The sequence below is a fragment of the Bos grunniens genome, chromosome 8 (assembly GCF_055505025.1).
Source record: "Bos grunniens cultivar Pamir isolate PY7600 chromosome 8, Bosgru_T2T1.0, whole genome shotgun sequence".
Taxonomy (NCBI): domain Eukaryota; kingdom Metazoa; phylum Chordata; class Mammalia; order Artiodactyla; family Bovidae; genus Bos; species Bos grunniens.
The window spans coordinates 74,739,352-74,755,180 of record NC_141172.1 but is presented as its reverse complement, the minus strand read 5'-3'; the positions used below and the strand labels follow the sequence as shown (position 1 = coordinate 74,755,180).

The window sequence follows — 15,829 nt, the reverse complement described above, 5'->3', positions numbered from 1 at the left end:
ACACAAGAAATATACTAATATTTCATAGGAACTATAAACAGAATATAACCTTTAAAAATTCTGAATAGCTATGCTGTACACCTGAAAGTTACGTTACATTGTACATAAACTGTACCTCGATTTTTAAAAAGCTGTTCTCTATAGTTGCTATTTGGATAAAACAACCATTTTCAGTAAAAGTCACTGATTATGTTGTACCTTAAGTATATTTTATTATTTTTTTAATTTTATTTTATTTTTAAACTTTACAATATTGTATTAGTTTTGCCAAATATCGAAATGAATCCGCCACAGGTATACCTGTGTTCCCCATCCTGAACCCTCCTCCCTCCCCCCTCCCCATACCCTCCCTCTGGGTCGTCCCAGTGCACCAGCCCCAAGCATCCAGTATCATGCATCGAACCTGGACTGGTGACTCGTTTCATACATGATATTATACATGTTTCGATGCCATTCTCCCAAATCTCCCCACCCTCTCCCTCTCCCACAGAGTCCATAAGACTGATCTATACATCAGTGTCTCTTTTGCTGTCTCGTACACAGGATTATTGTTTAATGTGTTATGTTTAGCTGGTTTAAGATTTATAGCTTAATAATGGTCATCCAAAATATGTGGTCAAGACAACATACTCTCCCTGCAGATAAAATACTCAAGGAGAATTAAACCTGAACATACCAAATGGATGAGAAAAACTACTCAGAAGACAGAAATGACTGACCTGCTTGAGATGCTGGAGACCTGGCCCATTTCTTTATGCAGTTCAAATGAAACACATGGTAACAGCTCTGACAACTCCACACTGGGGCTGTGACACGAACCAATTCACAGCACACCATGCACTCGTATTTTTCTGTGGTGAGCTGTTCAATCAGAGAGCCTGTTTAAAAAACAAAACAGATAAACTCAAACACAGAAAAACATTCCTTAGTCAACCAAGGATCAGAAAGGCATCTGAGAGAAGAATGCAAACACAGACTTTAAGGGAGGTCTGGCTCTGAGCAAGGTGGTTGTTCAGAGTGTCAGGCTGGGAAGGGGCAGGGGTATGCTGAGATGGAGGACTCAGGAAGCAGGTCTGGGACTCAGGAAGGGATTCACACATCTGAGGAAACATTCCCCAGAAACTGCCCAGGATCCCACCAGTATCTCCTCCTAACACACAGCTAGAGAGTTCATAGGACAGACTCCTGGCACCATGCCTTGCCCTCTTTGAATTTACCATATCCATGAATTTACGTTAGGGAGGGGCTCATGAAGCTGCAGTGGTCGGGTGCAAGAAAACTAAACCTAGACAGGTTTCAACAACCCATGGTGGTGAGACAGTTCTAGTAGATACCCTGGAAGTCTTTCGTTGTTCACTCAACAAAGACAGGCTTGGTGCCTACCACAAGCGCCACAGTAGGGTTACTAGACTGAAGGAGACACAGTCTCTGGTTCCAGAAGCTCAGCATCTATGAGAGAAACCAGGGTCTGATGTCATAAGAATCCTCCCACTTCCAGACTTTTGCCTCGAACACGATTTCAGTGAAATCTTTCTAAACACAGAACACAACACTGTCAGCTCCGGAGGCAGGACCAGGGCCCTGATGACTGTAGTACTCCCAGGCCCATGCCAGGTGCTCAGGGATATTTCTCAATGAACGACTCAAAGAATAAATGAGTATCATCCAGTCTGTTTCATAACTTCTCTCCTTGCAAAGTTTTAGGCTTTAGTAAAGTTTAGTAAAGTTTCTGAGATAGCGCTTTTCCTCTGGAGAAAGCCGGAATGAAGATACTGCGATTGACTGATGAAAGGGAAATTGATCTGCTCTAGACACAGATGGATACATTATAAAACTGAATTCTATTATAAAAACCAAGGAATCAGATTCTTTCTTAAAAGTAGGGATACCCTACCTTGCATAGGTTAACATTTCTGAATAACAAAGTTAATTATATTTCCTACCAGTTACCATGCTACATTTGGAAGATTCTGGAGGTAAGAGGAAGCCCATAAGAGAGCGAGATTTAAGTTTGAGACATTTATATATGAAGCTGATTGGGGCAGAGGAATGGTCAGTGAGACTTACACTTAGGGTGAATTTTATAGAAAATGCCTACTGACCATTCCAGAACAGCGCTGAGTTAGAATTAAAGCACACAGAAAGGTTAAGTGAAGTATGGAGCATACCCTGAGAACACTACAGTTTTCACCCTGAAGACTGTCTTTTTATTTTACTGTTTCTCTTATTCATTAAATTTATTGCTTGTTAAGAAATCACTACTGTGATGCTTCTAAGTCCAGTCACAGTGAAATCTGACCACTAGGATGCACAAACACTTAGTTACGTGGTGACGGTTGTCGACTTTGAATATCCTACATATCCCAGCCTTTCCCATGTCTGTTTCATTCCATGTTCAGTATGTTCACAAATCCTGCTGGTTCTACCTTCAAAACGGATCCAGAATCCAGTCTCTGCTGCTAACACTCTGGTCTAAGCCACTATCCATTCACCTGGATTATCACAATGGCCTCCCACTTCAGGCTATTCTCACCACAGCCACCAGAGGGAGCCCACCAAATGAAAAATTAGAAGATACACTCTTCCGTTCAGAACTTGTCAAAGGTTCCTCCATCACGTGCCTCTGGAAGCCAAAATCTTTACAATGCCCTTCACCATCTTCCAGTCCTCACCTGTGACTCCTCTTTCCTCAGGCCACTACTCTGAGACAACATCAGCCTCCTTCCTAGCCCAAAACTGGCAGGCAGATTCCTGCAGGGAGATTTTTACAACTTGTCCTTCCCTCTGCCTAGAGAACACTTTCCCCCGACATTTGCACAACTCAGTTCCTCAGCCCCTGCAGGTGTCTACTCAAACTATGATCTTCTCAACAGGGCAGTCTCTGGCCACACTTTCATAACTGGAGCCCGCTCCCCTAAGCATTCCATATCTCTCTCAGCTTCCTTCATATCACTTAGGTCTAATATCATATATTTTACTTATTTTACCTTATTTCCTAACTCTATGCATAGAAGGCACTCAATAATACTTGCTGTATGAATAAAAGTAATAAATGACAGTAAAAGGTTCTAGAAAGACACTAGAAAGGGAGACAGTACAATTCTTTCATCAACATTTCAGTTTTATCAAAATGTGTAACATACGTAAAACAAGGCACATAGGTAAAACAATAGCTCTGTGCCAGTGAACTATCACATTTCAGGTGTAAGACTCTTGTCCAGGCTGGGTGCAGCCCTATCCTGACCACTGGCTCTTCTTCACTCCTAAACCCTCTCCCACTAGGGCTTCTCCACCATTCCTCAGTCATGACTGTGTCTACTTTATACTTATTCTTTGACAGCAAGTCAGTAAAGAGAGTGACAGCCCAGTGAAATAATCAGAAGAACAGAGACCTCTCTGTAGAAGTGACTACAAACTTTTCAGATACACCAATAAATTATTAAAAACAAAATACCTAAAACAATCCTAACCTGAAAAATCCAATTGTAAAAAGGCATTTTTTTGAGGCAAACAGGGAAATTCAGTTGTAGACTGGGTATTATATGATTTCAAGGAATTATCACTAACTTTGTTAAGCACAATAATGGCACTGTGATTAAGTAAGAAAATGGCTATATTATTAAAACAGATGTAACCTAAAATACATGAAGGTGAAATAATCTGATATCTGGAATTTAGTTTAAAATATATCAGAAAAAAGGAGGGAGACTGTTTAAATATTAATGCATACCTATTTATGGCATATATACGTTAAAGTTTACCAAAATTTCTTAATGAGTGGGAAATACTACATTATAATTAGCAAAAAAGGGTAAAACTTACGTTATATGGTTTCAACTATGTACAACTGAGCACTGAAAAATTCTTTAAGGAAACAGATTAAAAGATCAGAGCTGATTACATCTGGATGGTGGAAAGAAAGGTAAAATTACTTACCTATCAACTTTAGTAAGCCATCTTATTTAAAGCAGCTGTTTTTAAAAAGCTGATACAATGTTAAGCATGATCAATGTGTTTATGATGGTCTTGCTGAGTCTGAAGCATATGTCAGAAATCACGTTTATCTGTGTCAGTCTAAGGCTTGTGGCAGAGTTTAGGGGCCACAGGTAAAGGTTTTTAAGTTAGTACAGCACAGAGGCGGGCTTCCCAGGTGGCTCAGTGATAAAGAATCTGCGCGCTAATGCAGGAGATGTGGGTTCGATCACTGGGTCGGGAAGATTCCCTTGGAATCTCCCCAGACTCGGGAAGAGCTTCAGGCAGAGAACTTGGAGGAGCAGATGTACAAAGGTTGATGAAAGGAAATAAGGAGATCTCAGAATGAAAGAAAAAGAAGAACAGGCACAGATGTCTCTGAAGTTGCAAAACGTTGAGAAAAGTATGCCTTTTCTTAAGTGATGACCTCCCCTTCCTCAGCGAAGTAAAAGAGGCAAGGAGGTCCGCTGAGGTCGGGAGATCAGTGAATGTCAGGAAGGTCTAAATAAGTGTGGGAAGGGTTTGTAGTAGTCTTAAATGAAAACGGAAAGGACAGCTGCCCAAGGTCACTTAAGGGGAAGTGGGCAATGAAAGCCAACTGAGCTGGATGGAGTGAGCGAGCGTACATGCGTGCTCCTTCACTTCACTGGTGTCTGACTCTTTGCAACCAAATGGACTGTAGCCCGCAAGGCTCCTCTGTCTATGGGATTCTCGAGGCAAGAGTACTGCAGTGGATTGCTGTGCCCTCCTACAGGGGATCTTCCCGACCCAGGGATGGAACCCACATCTCCTGTGGCTGCCACACTGCAGATGAATTCTTTACCACCAAGCCACCAGGGGAAGCCCAAGCTGGAGACCACTATTTAAAAATATTCACTGAGAACCAACGATGTACTGGGGTGGCCAAAAAGTTTGTTTGGGTTTTTCTGTAACATCTTATGAAAAACCCAAATGAACTTTTTGGCCAACCCAATACTAGACACTAAGGATATACAGTGCACAAAACAGAAAAGAGTCTTCTCCCCTCGTGAAGTTTACCATCTTGTGGTGGAAGGCAGCCAATAAACAAATAAATATTGAAAATGAGCAGTATCATCAAATAGTGACAAATGCTACGGAGAAAAATAAGCCAGGAAAAGAGATTAGCGAGAAGCGGGTGGGGGCAGTATCAAGAAGGCTTCACTCAGAGGGTGACTGAACACCAAGTCTGTGCTGTTACACGATTTCCTGGAATAGCGTTCTGTCATCCAAACCGGGTAGAAAAGCTGGATGCAGCAACCAGCCAGGGTCGGGATTCCTCAAAATGTCTTGGCCGAAGGGTTAGCACTTCAAATGGCATACAGTAAGGTCCAGCCTGAAGAGGGGAATGAAGGAGGAAAGGAAACTGGCAGAACTGGTAGTGGGTGGAAGAGACTGGGAGAGCCAAAAGCACAGGAGGCTGTGGTCAGAAGGCAGCACACAGGACTTTGGGATTGCAGAGACGGGGCATCCCCAGGGTCACTTCCCTGGTGGTGGATGTGGAGGAGGAACGGATGTGCAGGTCACTTCAGCTGACAAGATCAGAAAACCCACATGACCACTGAAGCCACTCAGAACAACAGCAGGATTTATGGCACATCAGTAGTTCTCAAACTCGAAAGTGCATGAGAATCACCTGGAGGCTTCTCAAAAGAACAGATTATTGGGCCCCACACCCACAATTTCTGTTTACTAAGTCTGAGGTCTAAAAATGTGCATTTCTAACAAGTTCCCAGGTGTTGCTGATGGCTGCTGATCTGGAGTATACCTTGAAAACCACTGGGGCAGAGAAAAGATAGAGGCTGGATGCATTAATAAATGAGGGTTGGGAGGTTTAGAGGCTAATAGATGACAAAGATGAGACATGGAAGGTGATGGAGAGAAAAGGTTCTGTAGCATTAGCTTCAAATGATACAAAGGTAGAACAAAAATAGTGTAGAAATGACCCTGGGGAAGGAGTGTGCTCTTCCTATCTTCCAGAAACTAAGGTGAGTGGGATAAGTGAAAAGAGCAGGCTCTAAAGTTGTAAGGAAAGGCGTCACCCGAGAGGAGGCCACAGGTCATTTAAGAGGGGGCACAGCTGAAACAATTTAAGGACACAGGGGATTTCGTTACCGCAATGAGGGATCCAGACAGCTGGGAGGACTAGGCAGTGCTGGGCTCTCTCAGCAGAATGAGAGTGAACAAAGGCGGCTCTCAAAGAGCCGTGGAGGCATATCTGGGGTGAGCCTCTCTTTCCATTCCAGTCAAGCTTTCATCTTTACTACTCCACTAAAACTGCTCTTAGCAAGACCGACACCCTTCAGATTGCCAAATACAACGGTCAGTATGTAGTCTTCCTTCTGTGCTGATCAACAGCATTCCGCACAACTGATCACTCCCTCCTCTTTGAGTTTATTTGGTGTTTAGAACATTTCACCTCCTAGTTCAGTTTACTCTTTTACAACTTCCTTTACTGGATGCTCATTTTACAGCCAGGATGAAGTAGGCTCCATCCTCACTCTTTTTCTAACTGCACTCACACCTTAGGTGACCTCCTCTAGTCCATTAAACACCATCTGTACACTGACAATGCCCAAATTTAAGTCTCTAGTCCATATCTCTTCCCTGAATTTTATATCTGACTCTCTAACAGATCTATTGTCCAGTAGACAATTTAATTCTAACAAATTTAACCAAATTCTTTATCTTTCCTGAAAAAGGAGGAGACAAAACAAAAGATATACAAAAACACCTTTTCCAACAAGAAATTGTCATAGATTGGAGGAGGCAAAGGACACATCCTGATTAAGTGCAATGTGGTATCCTGGATTGGATCCTGGAGCAGAAAAAGGATATTAAAGGAAAAACTGGTGAATCCAAATAAAGTCTGGGGGAATCCCTGGCAGTCCAGTGGTTAAGACTCTCTGCCTTCACTGCCTAAGGGTTGGGTCCAATCCCTGGTTGGAGAACTAAGCTCCTGCAAGCCTTGCAAAGAAAAAAAACAACCCACCAAGTGTGAAGTTTAGTTAACACCATGGTACTAGTGTTAATTTCTTAGTTTCGACAAAGATGTTAACATTAGAGGAAGCTAGGTGAAGGATATATGGGAATTCTCTCTACTACCTTTGCAATCTTTCTATAGGTCTATAAGTATTCCAAACTAAAAACTTTAAAAAAAAACACCGCTTTCTCTCCCCAAGTATTACCACCGCAGTGAGTGGTATCTCGCCTTCTGTGCTGCTCAGACACAACATCCTGGACTCCTCTCGTTTTTCTCAATCCAACAACCAATCTATCTGTAAATCCTGTCCACTTCATCTTCCAAACACACCCAGAAACTAAGCAATTCTGACCTCTTCTACCACTATTACCTTAATTCACATCTCCATCAAGTACCTGAATTGCTGCAAAAGCCTCGTAACTCGCCAGTTTGCATCCTTAGAGCCTACTCCCTATACAGCAGGCTGGGTGATCATTTTAGATCATCTCTTCCCCAAAAAGCCTCCCAGCCTCCTAGCTGCTTCTCATCTTCTGACTCAGAACCAAATCTAAGAGCCTCACACAACTCTGCCTCTGCAGTTTCTCTGACCTCCTCTCCTACCCACGTCTTCACTGCTCACAACGCTGTCCCTCCCACCCCAATCTACACTTGCTTCTCTCTCTGCTTGAAATGTTCTTCTCCAGAAAGCCATGTGGCGCACTTCTGCACTTCCTTCCGGTCTCTGTTCAAATGCCTCCTCATCAAAGAGACCGACCTATGTAAACTGGCACCCCTATTATTCTGTCCTCTTAATCTGCCTTGTATTTTAGTTCTTATCATCACCTGACTGACTGAATATTTAAGTGCTTTCTGCCTGTCTTCCCTGCCAGGAATGTAAATGCCATTAGTGCTGTATTCCTAGTACCTAGAACAGTGCTTAGCACAAAGCATTTACTCAATAAAAATGAATAAAGAGGTCTCAAGAAAATGACGGTATGTGACACCACGGGAGATTCATTAGGCAGAACTGAGATGGCCTCCAAGACTCCCAGCCCTGGTGTGCATGCCCTGGATAATCACCCCTTGAGTACGGGAGGAACTGATCTAATCAACTGAGTGCTTTTTAAAGAGTCTGGTGATCAAAGACAGAAGTCATGTAAAGAATCTGGAGCAGATGGCTTCCTGCAGGCCCTGAAGAAATAAACTACCATGTGAAAAGAACCACATGGTAAGGAACTGCAGGTCGGCCCTCAGAGCTCAGAGTGACCCCCAGCCAACAGCCAGCAAGAAAATGGGGACCTTGGGACTTCCCTGGCAGTCCAGCATTAAGACTCTGTACTTCCACTGAAGGGGGCACAGATTTGATCCCTGGTTAGGGAACTAAGATCCTGCATGCCACGTGGTGCTGCCAAAAAAAAAAAAGAAATGGGGACCTCAATCCTGCACCCATGAAGAACTAAATCCTACCAGGACTTCCCTTGTGGTCCAGGGGCTAAGACACCACACTCCCAGTGCAGGGGGCTGGGGTTTGATCCCTGTTTAGGGAACTAGATCCCATGTGCTGCAACTGAGACATGATGCAGTCAAATAAATTAAAAAATATATATATATAAAAAAAAAGAACTAAATCCTATCAACAACCAGTGAGCATCAAAGAAGACCCCATCCCTCAGGTAACACTGTCCCTAGCCAAACTGCAGTCCTCTAAGACCCTGAGTAGAAACTCAGCTAACCCGTATCCAGACTTCTGACCCATGGAAACTGTGACACAGTAAAGTTGTGTTACCTTAGGCCATTACATTTGTGGCAATTCGTTATGAAGCAATAGGAAACTATTAACCAGCCTTGAGAATTCAAAAACAAATCTGGTATAATACTGCCTTGGTTCACACTCAAAGTCCCAAGGAGTGCCTGATGAAGCAGACAAGAACTACATCACTAGGCTTGTGTAAAAACAGGCCTGGGCAGGTGGTGGCTTCGTGTGTTAGGCTGTATGTTACATTAAACTGGAGGGAGACCAGGATGGTCCATGAGGAAGAGCTGGAGGAATGAACCTACTGATCCTGGATAAAAATATATACTCCGGGCAAATGAGAAGTATCTTCAATACTGCAAAGAGCTGACTTGCCATAAGTGGGAGGGAAGCGGAGAGGAGAGAGACTAGTTGCTGTGTAGCTCCAGAGGACAGAACCTAAACGAGGGGATAGGAAGCATTTACCAGAAAGAAGTTTTCAGTTTAATGCAAAGAAGAACTCTCTAACAGTCAGAGCTGAGCAACTACTGTGTTCTAAGACCTGTGTTAGGCAAGAGAGATATAAAAATGAAAGGAAAGGTACATTCTTTGCCTTCAAGGAACATGTCAACTGGTGGAGGGCACTGACACGTGAACAAATGATGGTTTCCAGTGGTGAAGCTAAGTGCTACAAGAGAAGCATGTATGTGGATGGGGAAGACATATCACAGGGCAAGCAAAGATCAGTGCTATCTGTGGGGGTGAGAAAAGGTTTTCTGGACATGTAACTAAACTATAGCTTTTGAAAAATGAGTATGGGGCTTCCCTGTTGGCTCAGTGGTAAAGAATCCACCTGTCAATGCAGGAGACGTGGGTTCAATCCCTGGTCTGGGAAGATATCACATGCCTTGGAGCATCTAAGCCCAGGTGCCACAACTGTTGAGCCTGTGCTCTGGAGCTCAGAAGCTGCAATTAGTGAAGCCTGCACACCTTAGGGCCTGTGCTCTGCAACAAGAGAAGCCACCGCAACGAGAAGCCCGAGCACTGCGACTAGGCAGTAGCCCAGCTCTCCACAACTAGAGAAAAGCCTGAGCAGCAGCGAAGACCCAGGACAGCCATAAATAAATAGAGCAACAATGAGTAAGAATTCACCAGTGAGCTGAGTAGTTAGTAGCTAGTGTAGACAGAAGGGACCACGTATGTGACCATGTGGAAAGATGACAGTACCAGAGTCCAGGGAGTAAAATGTGGTGGGGGCTGAAGCAGCAGCAGATGAGGCTGTTGTGTAAGGCAGAATCTGTAGGTGATGAGAAAAAGTGAACAGAATCAAGCAAGGGAGTGACACAGGTCCATAAGTGTTTTAGAAATATCACTTTTGGGGGGGACTGTGTAGCATGGCATCCAGGATCTTAGTTCCCTAACCAGGGAGCAAACCCATGCCCCCTGCAGTGGAAACTCAAAGTCTTAACCACTGGACCAACAGGGAAGTCCCAGAAACACCACTTTCTGATGCTAATGTAAGAAGTGAACTAAAAGAGAGAAACTGGAGATGGCAAGATTAGTCAGGAACTGTTGCGACCAAGGAGACAAGAGATGATGCACAGGCTGGAACTTCAAGTAGTAGAGATGTTACCATCCCTACTTGTGTTTTTTGACAATTCAAAAAAATCTTGTAGCCAAACATCTGTATCACCCGTATCTGTGCTTTTTAAAACCCTTACTAATTTCCTTATTTGTTAAGAATAACTTTCCTTATTTGTATTTGCTTATAATATATAATGGAGAAAGAAATGGTAATCCACTCCAGTATTCTTGCCTGGGTGATCCCATGGACAGAGGAGCCTGGCAGGCTACAATCCATGGGGTCACAAAGAGTTGGACACAATGGAGTAACTAACACTTTCACTTTTATGATAGATAAAAACTAAGTCAGTGGACATCTCCTGGGAAGAGGAGCAGGTGGTGGCAGGACCCAAGCAGAGGATGAACAAGAACAGAAAGACTTTCTACTGGTACCTTTTTATATTTTCTGATTTCTAAATTGTGTGAGTGTATTACCAATTCAGAAATTAAAATTTTTTAAAAAAAAAAGGAAGAAAGAAAACATTTCCAACCATTTAGGTAGGCTTACCTGTGTGTGTTTCCACATTCTTTAGCATGTGGTTCTGTTTGCCTCGGGGAAAAGATGCTACCTGGGGATCCTGCCTCCTTACAGCACATTTCTCTGGGTCAGCCCTTCTAGAAGACCTGCTGACGACTGCCAAGTTCCCACTGTCACAGGTGGATTTTGCTGGCCTCTCATTAAGATCATCCTTTGGAATGGAGGCCATGTTGTCTCTGGACCCTGCGTTTGTATGCCGTTGGCCCTCCTGTTTTGGTGGGTTCCTGCCTGGTCGTGGCCTGGCTCCCTCCACTTCCCAGGGAGACCTTTTCTGTGGGTGTCTTCTCTGCTCGCCGCGTCTGGCCCCATCCGCTACCACTTTTCTAGAGGAAGCATCTGAAGAGTCAGGGTGGATAACCCCTGCTGGTTTGGTGTTTTCAGGTCCTGCCTCCTCAGGTTTGGGAGTCATTCTGTGACCCCACTCACTTTTGAGTTTCCCCTTGACTTTTGGTCCTCTCCCATAGCTGTATATAAATTGGGTTGCTTTCTTGGGTTTTGCTCCCCTTGGATCTGCACCGACAATTTCCTTCTCACTCTCGGAAGGACTGTGCTCTCTGAGGTTTGTCCCACTCTCTGACTTGGCCACGTTTTCTAGGCCAGGTGCATCTGAGGTCTGGTCAATGAGGCCCTGTGCTCTCTTGACTCTGATATGCTGCTTTTCACTCCTCAATTTCTGCCAAGGTTGATTCTGAAGGCCATGGTTCTTGAGAGATTTGTTAGTAACAGAGGACTGGAAAGAAGTCTGCTGACTCTTAGGTTTGCTTCCTGAAGGATAAAAACTGTGCTGATGAACAGCAGAGATGTCATCATAAGAGATTTGCCTGGAAAGGTGACACGGAGGTGGTGAACTGTAATTTCTTCTACCAATTCTATTAGAATCTAGTCTCCTTTGACTCCCACAGTACAGACCAGAATTTTTTCTCTCCTGAGGAATGAACTCAGCAGCATCCGTATTGAACTTAAAAGCACCTAGGACATAAGAAATAGACACGTAAGTAAAGAAATTAATTGGTCACTCATGAAGCCCCAAAGACTGTACGCCAGACCTAAGAGTTATCTTCCTAAGGACTTTGTATAAAATAGTCTCCACACAAGGCCTGTTTTCTGTGAAGGTGGTGGGTTCAAGTTGCTTGTGGAAGACTGATTGGCAGCCTTACCAACAGCCACTGCTGAACTGCCAAGTAAAACCGTTCACCTGGGCTATCAGGCATTAGTTATAAATGTGTTTATTTCTATTGAGAAATGTAAGGTCAGCGAACAGTTCAGGGATGAGACATCAATCGGCAGGTTCCGTGTGGTCTTTCAAAACTCTACGGTAGCATTGTGTAATATTAAGTTAACAGGCTTTGGAGTCAGCCCAAATCAGTTTAAAGCCTGACCCTCCAGTTTATAGTATTAGCTCAGGAAAATCATTTGATTGCTTTTAGCCTGAGTTTCCACATACATGACAAAAGCTGATAATACTATTTCAAAGGGTCATTGTGGAATTTAAGTGAAGACTTCACATAGACGTACTTAGCAGGAAGAATACATCCCATCTCATCCCCCCTGGAATGTATTTTAGGTTTTCCATACATAACCTCTGTTAATACAGTCAGAATCCCAGAGTCTCAAAAATTAGGCCTATGCCCCTTCAACCTACTCATCCATCCCCCACCTCCACCAGCCACATGCTTCTTTGTAGTCAACTTTGTCCCTGAAGTCCAAAGATAAAACAATTCGCCTAAGGACACAAAACCAGATAGTAGCAAAGTCAGACTATGCGCAGTGTATAGAATATTCTCTGAATCAGCAGGGCCTGGGAGATGGATTTAAGTCCCTGTCCATCACTTGTGTCTTTATGCAAGTTATTTAATCCCAGTAATGGAATAGTAAGAATCCCTACATCAAAGAGTTGCTATGAAGATTAAAGCAAGGTTAGTAACAAGTATAAAGTGGTTAAAATAGTGCTTTATTATTGCCGTTAAGATTACAGACTATCTGAAACAGACCTGACCGCAAAAGGCTGCAGTGCACAGCCTGCGAGTTTCAGGTTTAATAATAAGCCCTAACATTTATTAGGTACTTAACACATGCCAGGCACTATTCTAAACACTCTGCATACGTTAATTTATTTAATCCTTACATTCCTGATGAGAAAACTGAGACTCGGTAAAGAGTAACTTCCCCAAGGCCACAGGGGTATTCCAGAGCAGATTCAGGATTCAGGCCATGTGACCCTAGAGACCATGCTCTTAAATTACACTCCATTGACAGAAGTTGAGTAGCAGGTACCATAGAAACATATACTTAAGAACTGAGCGAGATCATAAAGGTAACCTCTCACTCAATCCAGGATTCGTCCTGAAAGCTTTCACACAGGCAGGATTCTAAGGATGGGGTTGGAGAGCCTTACAAAATGGCAAGAGGATTAGACAAATTCAGAAGGTGGCAGAGAAGGTGTTCCAGATACATAAGAGAGAACTTAAGGGGGAATGGGTAAATTAGACCAAGTAGGTATTGTGTAGTTTTCTCCTGCTTTAAGAAGCAAGGTTGTAAGAGGGGCAGAAAAAAGGTCAGTAAAGTAGTCCAGAATAGTCAGGTTAAAGGATACAAAGGGTGTTTCATGTTAACCAGCAAAGGGTTGACTCAACTTGAGAATCTAGACAGAGCAGCATCTATTCATATAAAGTATGTGTTCCACCAAATGTGAAGTAGTGGACAAAGCCCTCAGATCATTCACGGATACGAGGAAGGGGAAAAGGGCACAGGAAACTGGACTCAAAAATCTGAGACACCTTTATTTTTTCACTATTTTGAGCAGCTGAAGTTACTAAATAGGATATCTCATCCCCAAGGCTTGGCTATAGTGCAAGTGGTACTAGAGATCCAAGACAACACCATGGTGGGTGACCTACAGATGGGTGGAGCAGAGTAAGGGGAAAATCCAACTGCAGATTATAAAGTCCAGAGACAAAATTGGCACTGGAGAGTCTATCCATGGGTAGAAAGATACCCCTTGGTGTTTCAGGAAAACAGCAGGTAATAGAATTACACTGGAGTGAGGATGGAGGTGTGGGCTAGAGATAATGCTGAAATAAGAACATGGAATAGGAACTAAGGCCAAAGCGAACTAAGGCAGAGGAGACAAAGTGGGGAGGTCTTTGGATTACCCGACTTTGCCTCAATAGATGAGACAGAGGTTGTAACCTGGAGAGCAACACCAGAGGCCAAAAATAAGATTCACAACTAGCCCCACTCATTCGTTTCTGCTTCAAACACTGAATGGTGCAGAAATGGGCCAGATATGAGCCTAAGGATAGGAAGACCAAGGGATCCAATTTAGGGGATCTGGGAAAAGAGTGAGTGGGAGAAATACAAAACACCAGGCTAAATGTGGTCCCCACTCTCCAAGATGAATTAATACCTAAATCAGGACTAGGGTAAACAAACAAAAAATGGACTAGGGTATGCAGTGTGTTAGCCAACGTTTTTGACCAAGATCCATGGTAACAAATATATTTTACCTGCCACCAAGTACACAAATACATATATAGGTTTCTCGGTGCCCCAACAGGCTGGTAGGTAGCAGAACTGAGACTCAAATTAATGACTGTTCACGAACCTCATGCTGCAAATTGCTGCCCTGTTTTTCCGAAAGAGTGGATCATGAAATCACATTATGTAGTGGGTTGTGACAAGAATTTTTTCAAACGAAATATGTAGTATAGAGTGTATTGGAGATAATAAGGAAAACCACTGCTTCCTGAAATTTTTGGTTCGTTTTTATATTTGTGTGCGCTGAGATCACTATGTAAAATGCTCCTTTTCCGTCACTGTCCAAAGAGTTGGGAAAACAAAGATATAAGGTACCCTGAAGTAACTGGAAATCGTGTTACATTAACAGCCATATGAGGCTGTCTCTACACATTGAGATAACTCTGGGAGGGGAAGTAAGCTAACAATTGTGTAACACGTACAGTAGCGGCGGGAACCTTCAGACTAATTGACTTATTTACTCCCAAATCACAGATGAAGAAAACGAGACTTCACATTGCGAGCTCATGGCAAGCTGAGACTGGAAACCACGAGTGTTCGGCTCGCGCCCGCGCTGCTGCCCCAGGACGCACGAATGCATATCAAGCACAGCGAGCAATCCCGCCGCGCGTCGAGAGCTAGCCACCGTCACGGGCCGACGCCCGCCTGTGGGATATCACTGCCCCAGGAAGGCCGGGAAGAGCCCTGGAGAGGGCGGGACACCCACATCGACTCAGCGGGACAAACCGACTCTCCTAGGAAACCCAGCTGCCGGGCTTCATCACCAACCAAGGATGGTTAAGACCTCGGACGCACGACGCGCGTGGCTTGGCCCTTCCGAGCCACTATCCCCAACCCCTGTACGTGCCACTCTCGCGATACGAATGGCCGGTGCCCTAGGACTCGTCACTGACTCAATTTCCGTTCCCCGAAAGGGGCCCAGTCCTGCGAGGGCCGGTACAGTACCTGAGACAGGAGGCGCCTCCGCCATCCCGTGCCGCAACACCTAAAGCGAGCCCTGCAGCCCAGCGAGCGCTGTCACCCGGTCATGTGCTCTGGACTTCCGGCGCCTCGAGAAAACTCGCTTCTGCGCGCGCGGTAGACGGCCACGGAGTTTGCGCGGCCTGAGTCAACTATGCGGAGCGTCGGTGACGTCAAACAGACGCGCCCGGCGCCGGGCTGAAGCAGGGTACTAGTAGCTGTAGGTAGCCAAGATCCCGGGAGGGTAAGCATGCCCGGTCTTGCACAATCAATAGTTGTTTTCCTTTTGAGAGTCACTGTTCTCTACTGCTACCGTGTCCTTTAACCCTCCCACCCAACCAGCCTCGCCTGATTTTCTGGAGTCAGGTCAGACCGCACCTATTTACTAGCGTGGATCAGATTTAGGATTAAAACAAAGACGAAGTAGTCAAAAGGCAGAAAGGGGAAAAAATGTCTGCAAAACAAACGATAAAAGGCTCTTACAAAT

The 15,829-nt window shown here is 44.2% G+C and overlaps 1 protein-coding gene across 7 annotated transcripts in view; it reads right to left on the bottom strand.

Annotated features, from left to right (window-relative positions):
* NFX1 (nuclear transcription factor, X-box binding 1) overlaps nt 1–15,413 on the bottom strand; it is a 66,348-nt gene extending 50,935 nt beyond the window's left edge. For all 7 annotated transcript variants that reach the window (XM_086416587.1, XM_086416591.1, XM_086416588.1 and 4 more), the window contains exons 1-3: nt 15,328–15,413; nt 10,816–11,814; nt 720–878 (exon numbers count right to left, since the gene is read on the bottom strand). In XM_086416587.1, coding sequence (XP_086272713.1) covers nt 720–878; nt 10,816–11,814; nt 15,328–15,352 — 1,183 coding nt within the window. In that variant the 5' untranslated portion in view covers nt 15,353–15,413. The remainder of the gene's footprint in view (nt 1–719; nt 879–10,815; nt 11,815–15,327) is intronic.
* Nucleotides 15,414–15,829: the final 416 nt, after the last annotated feature.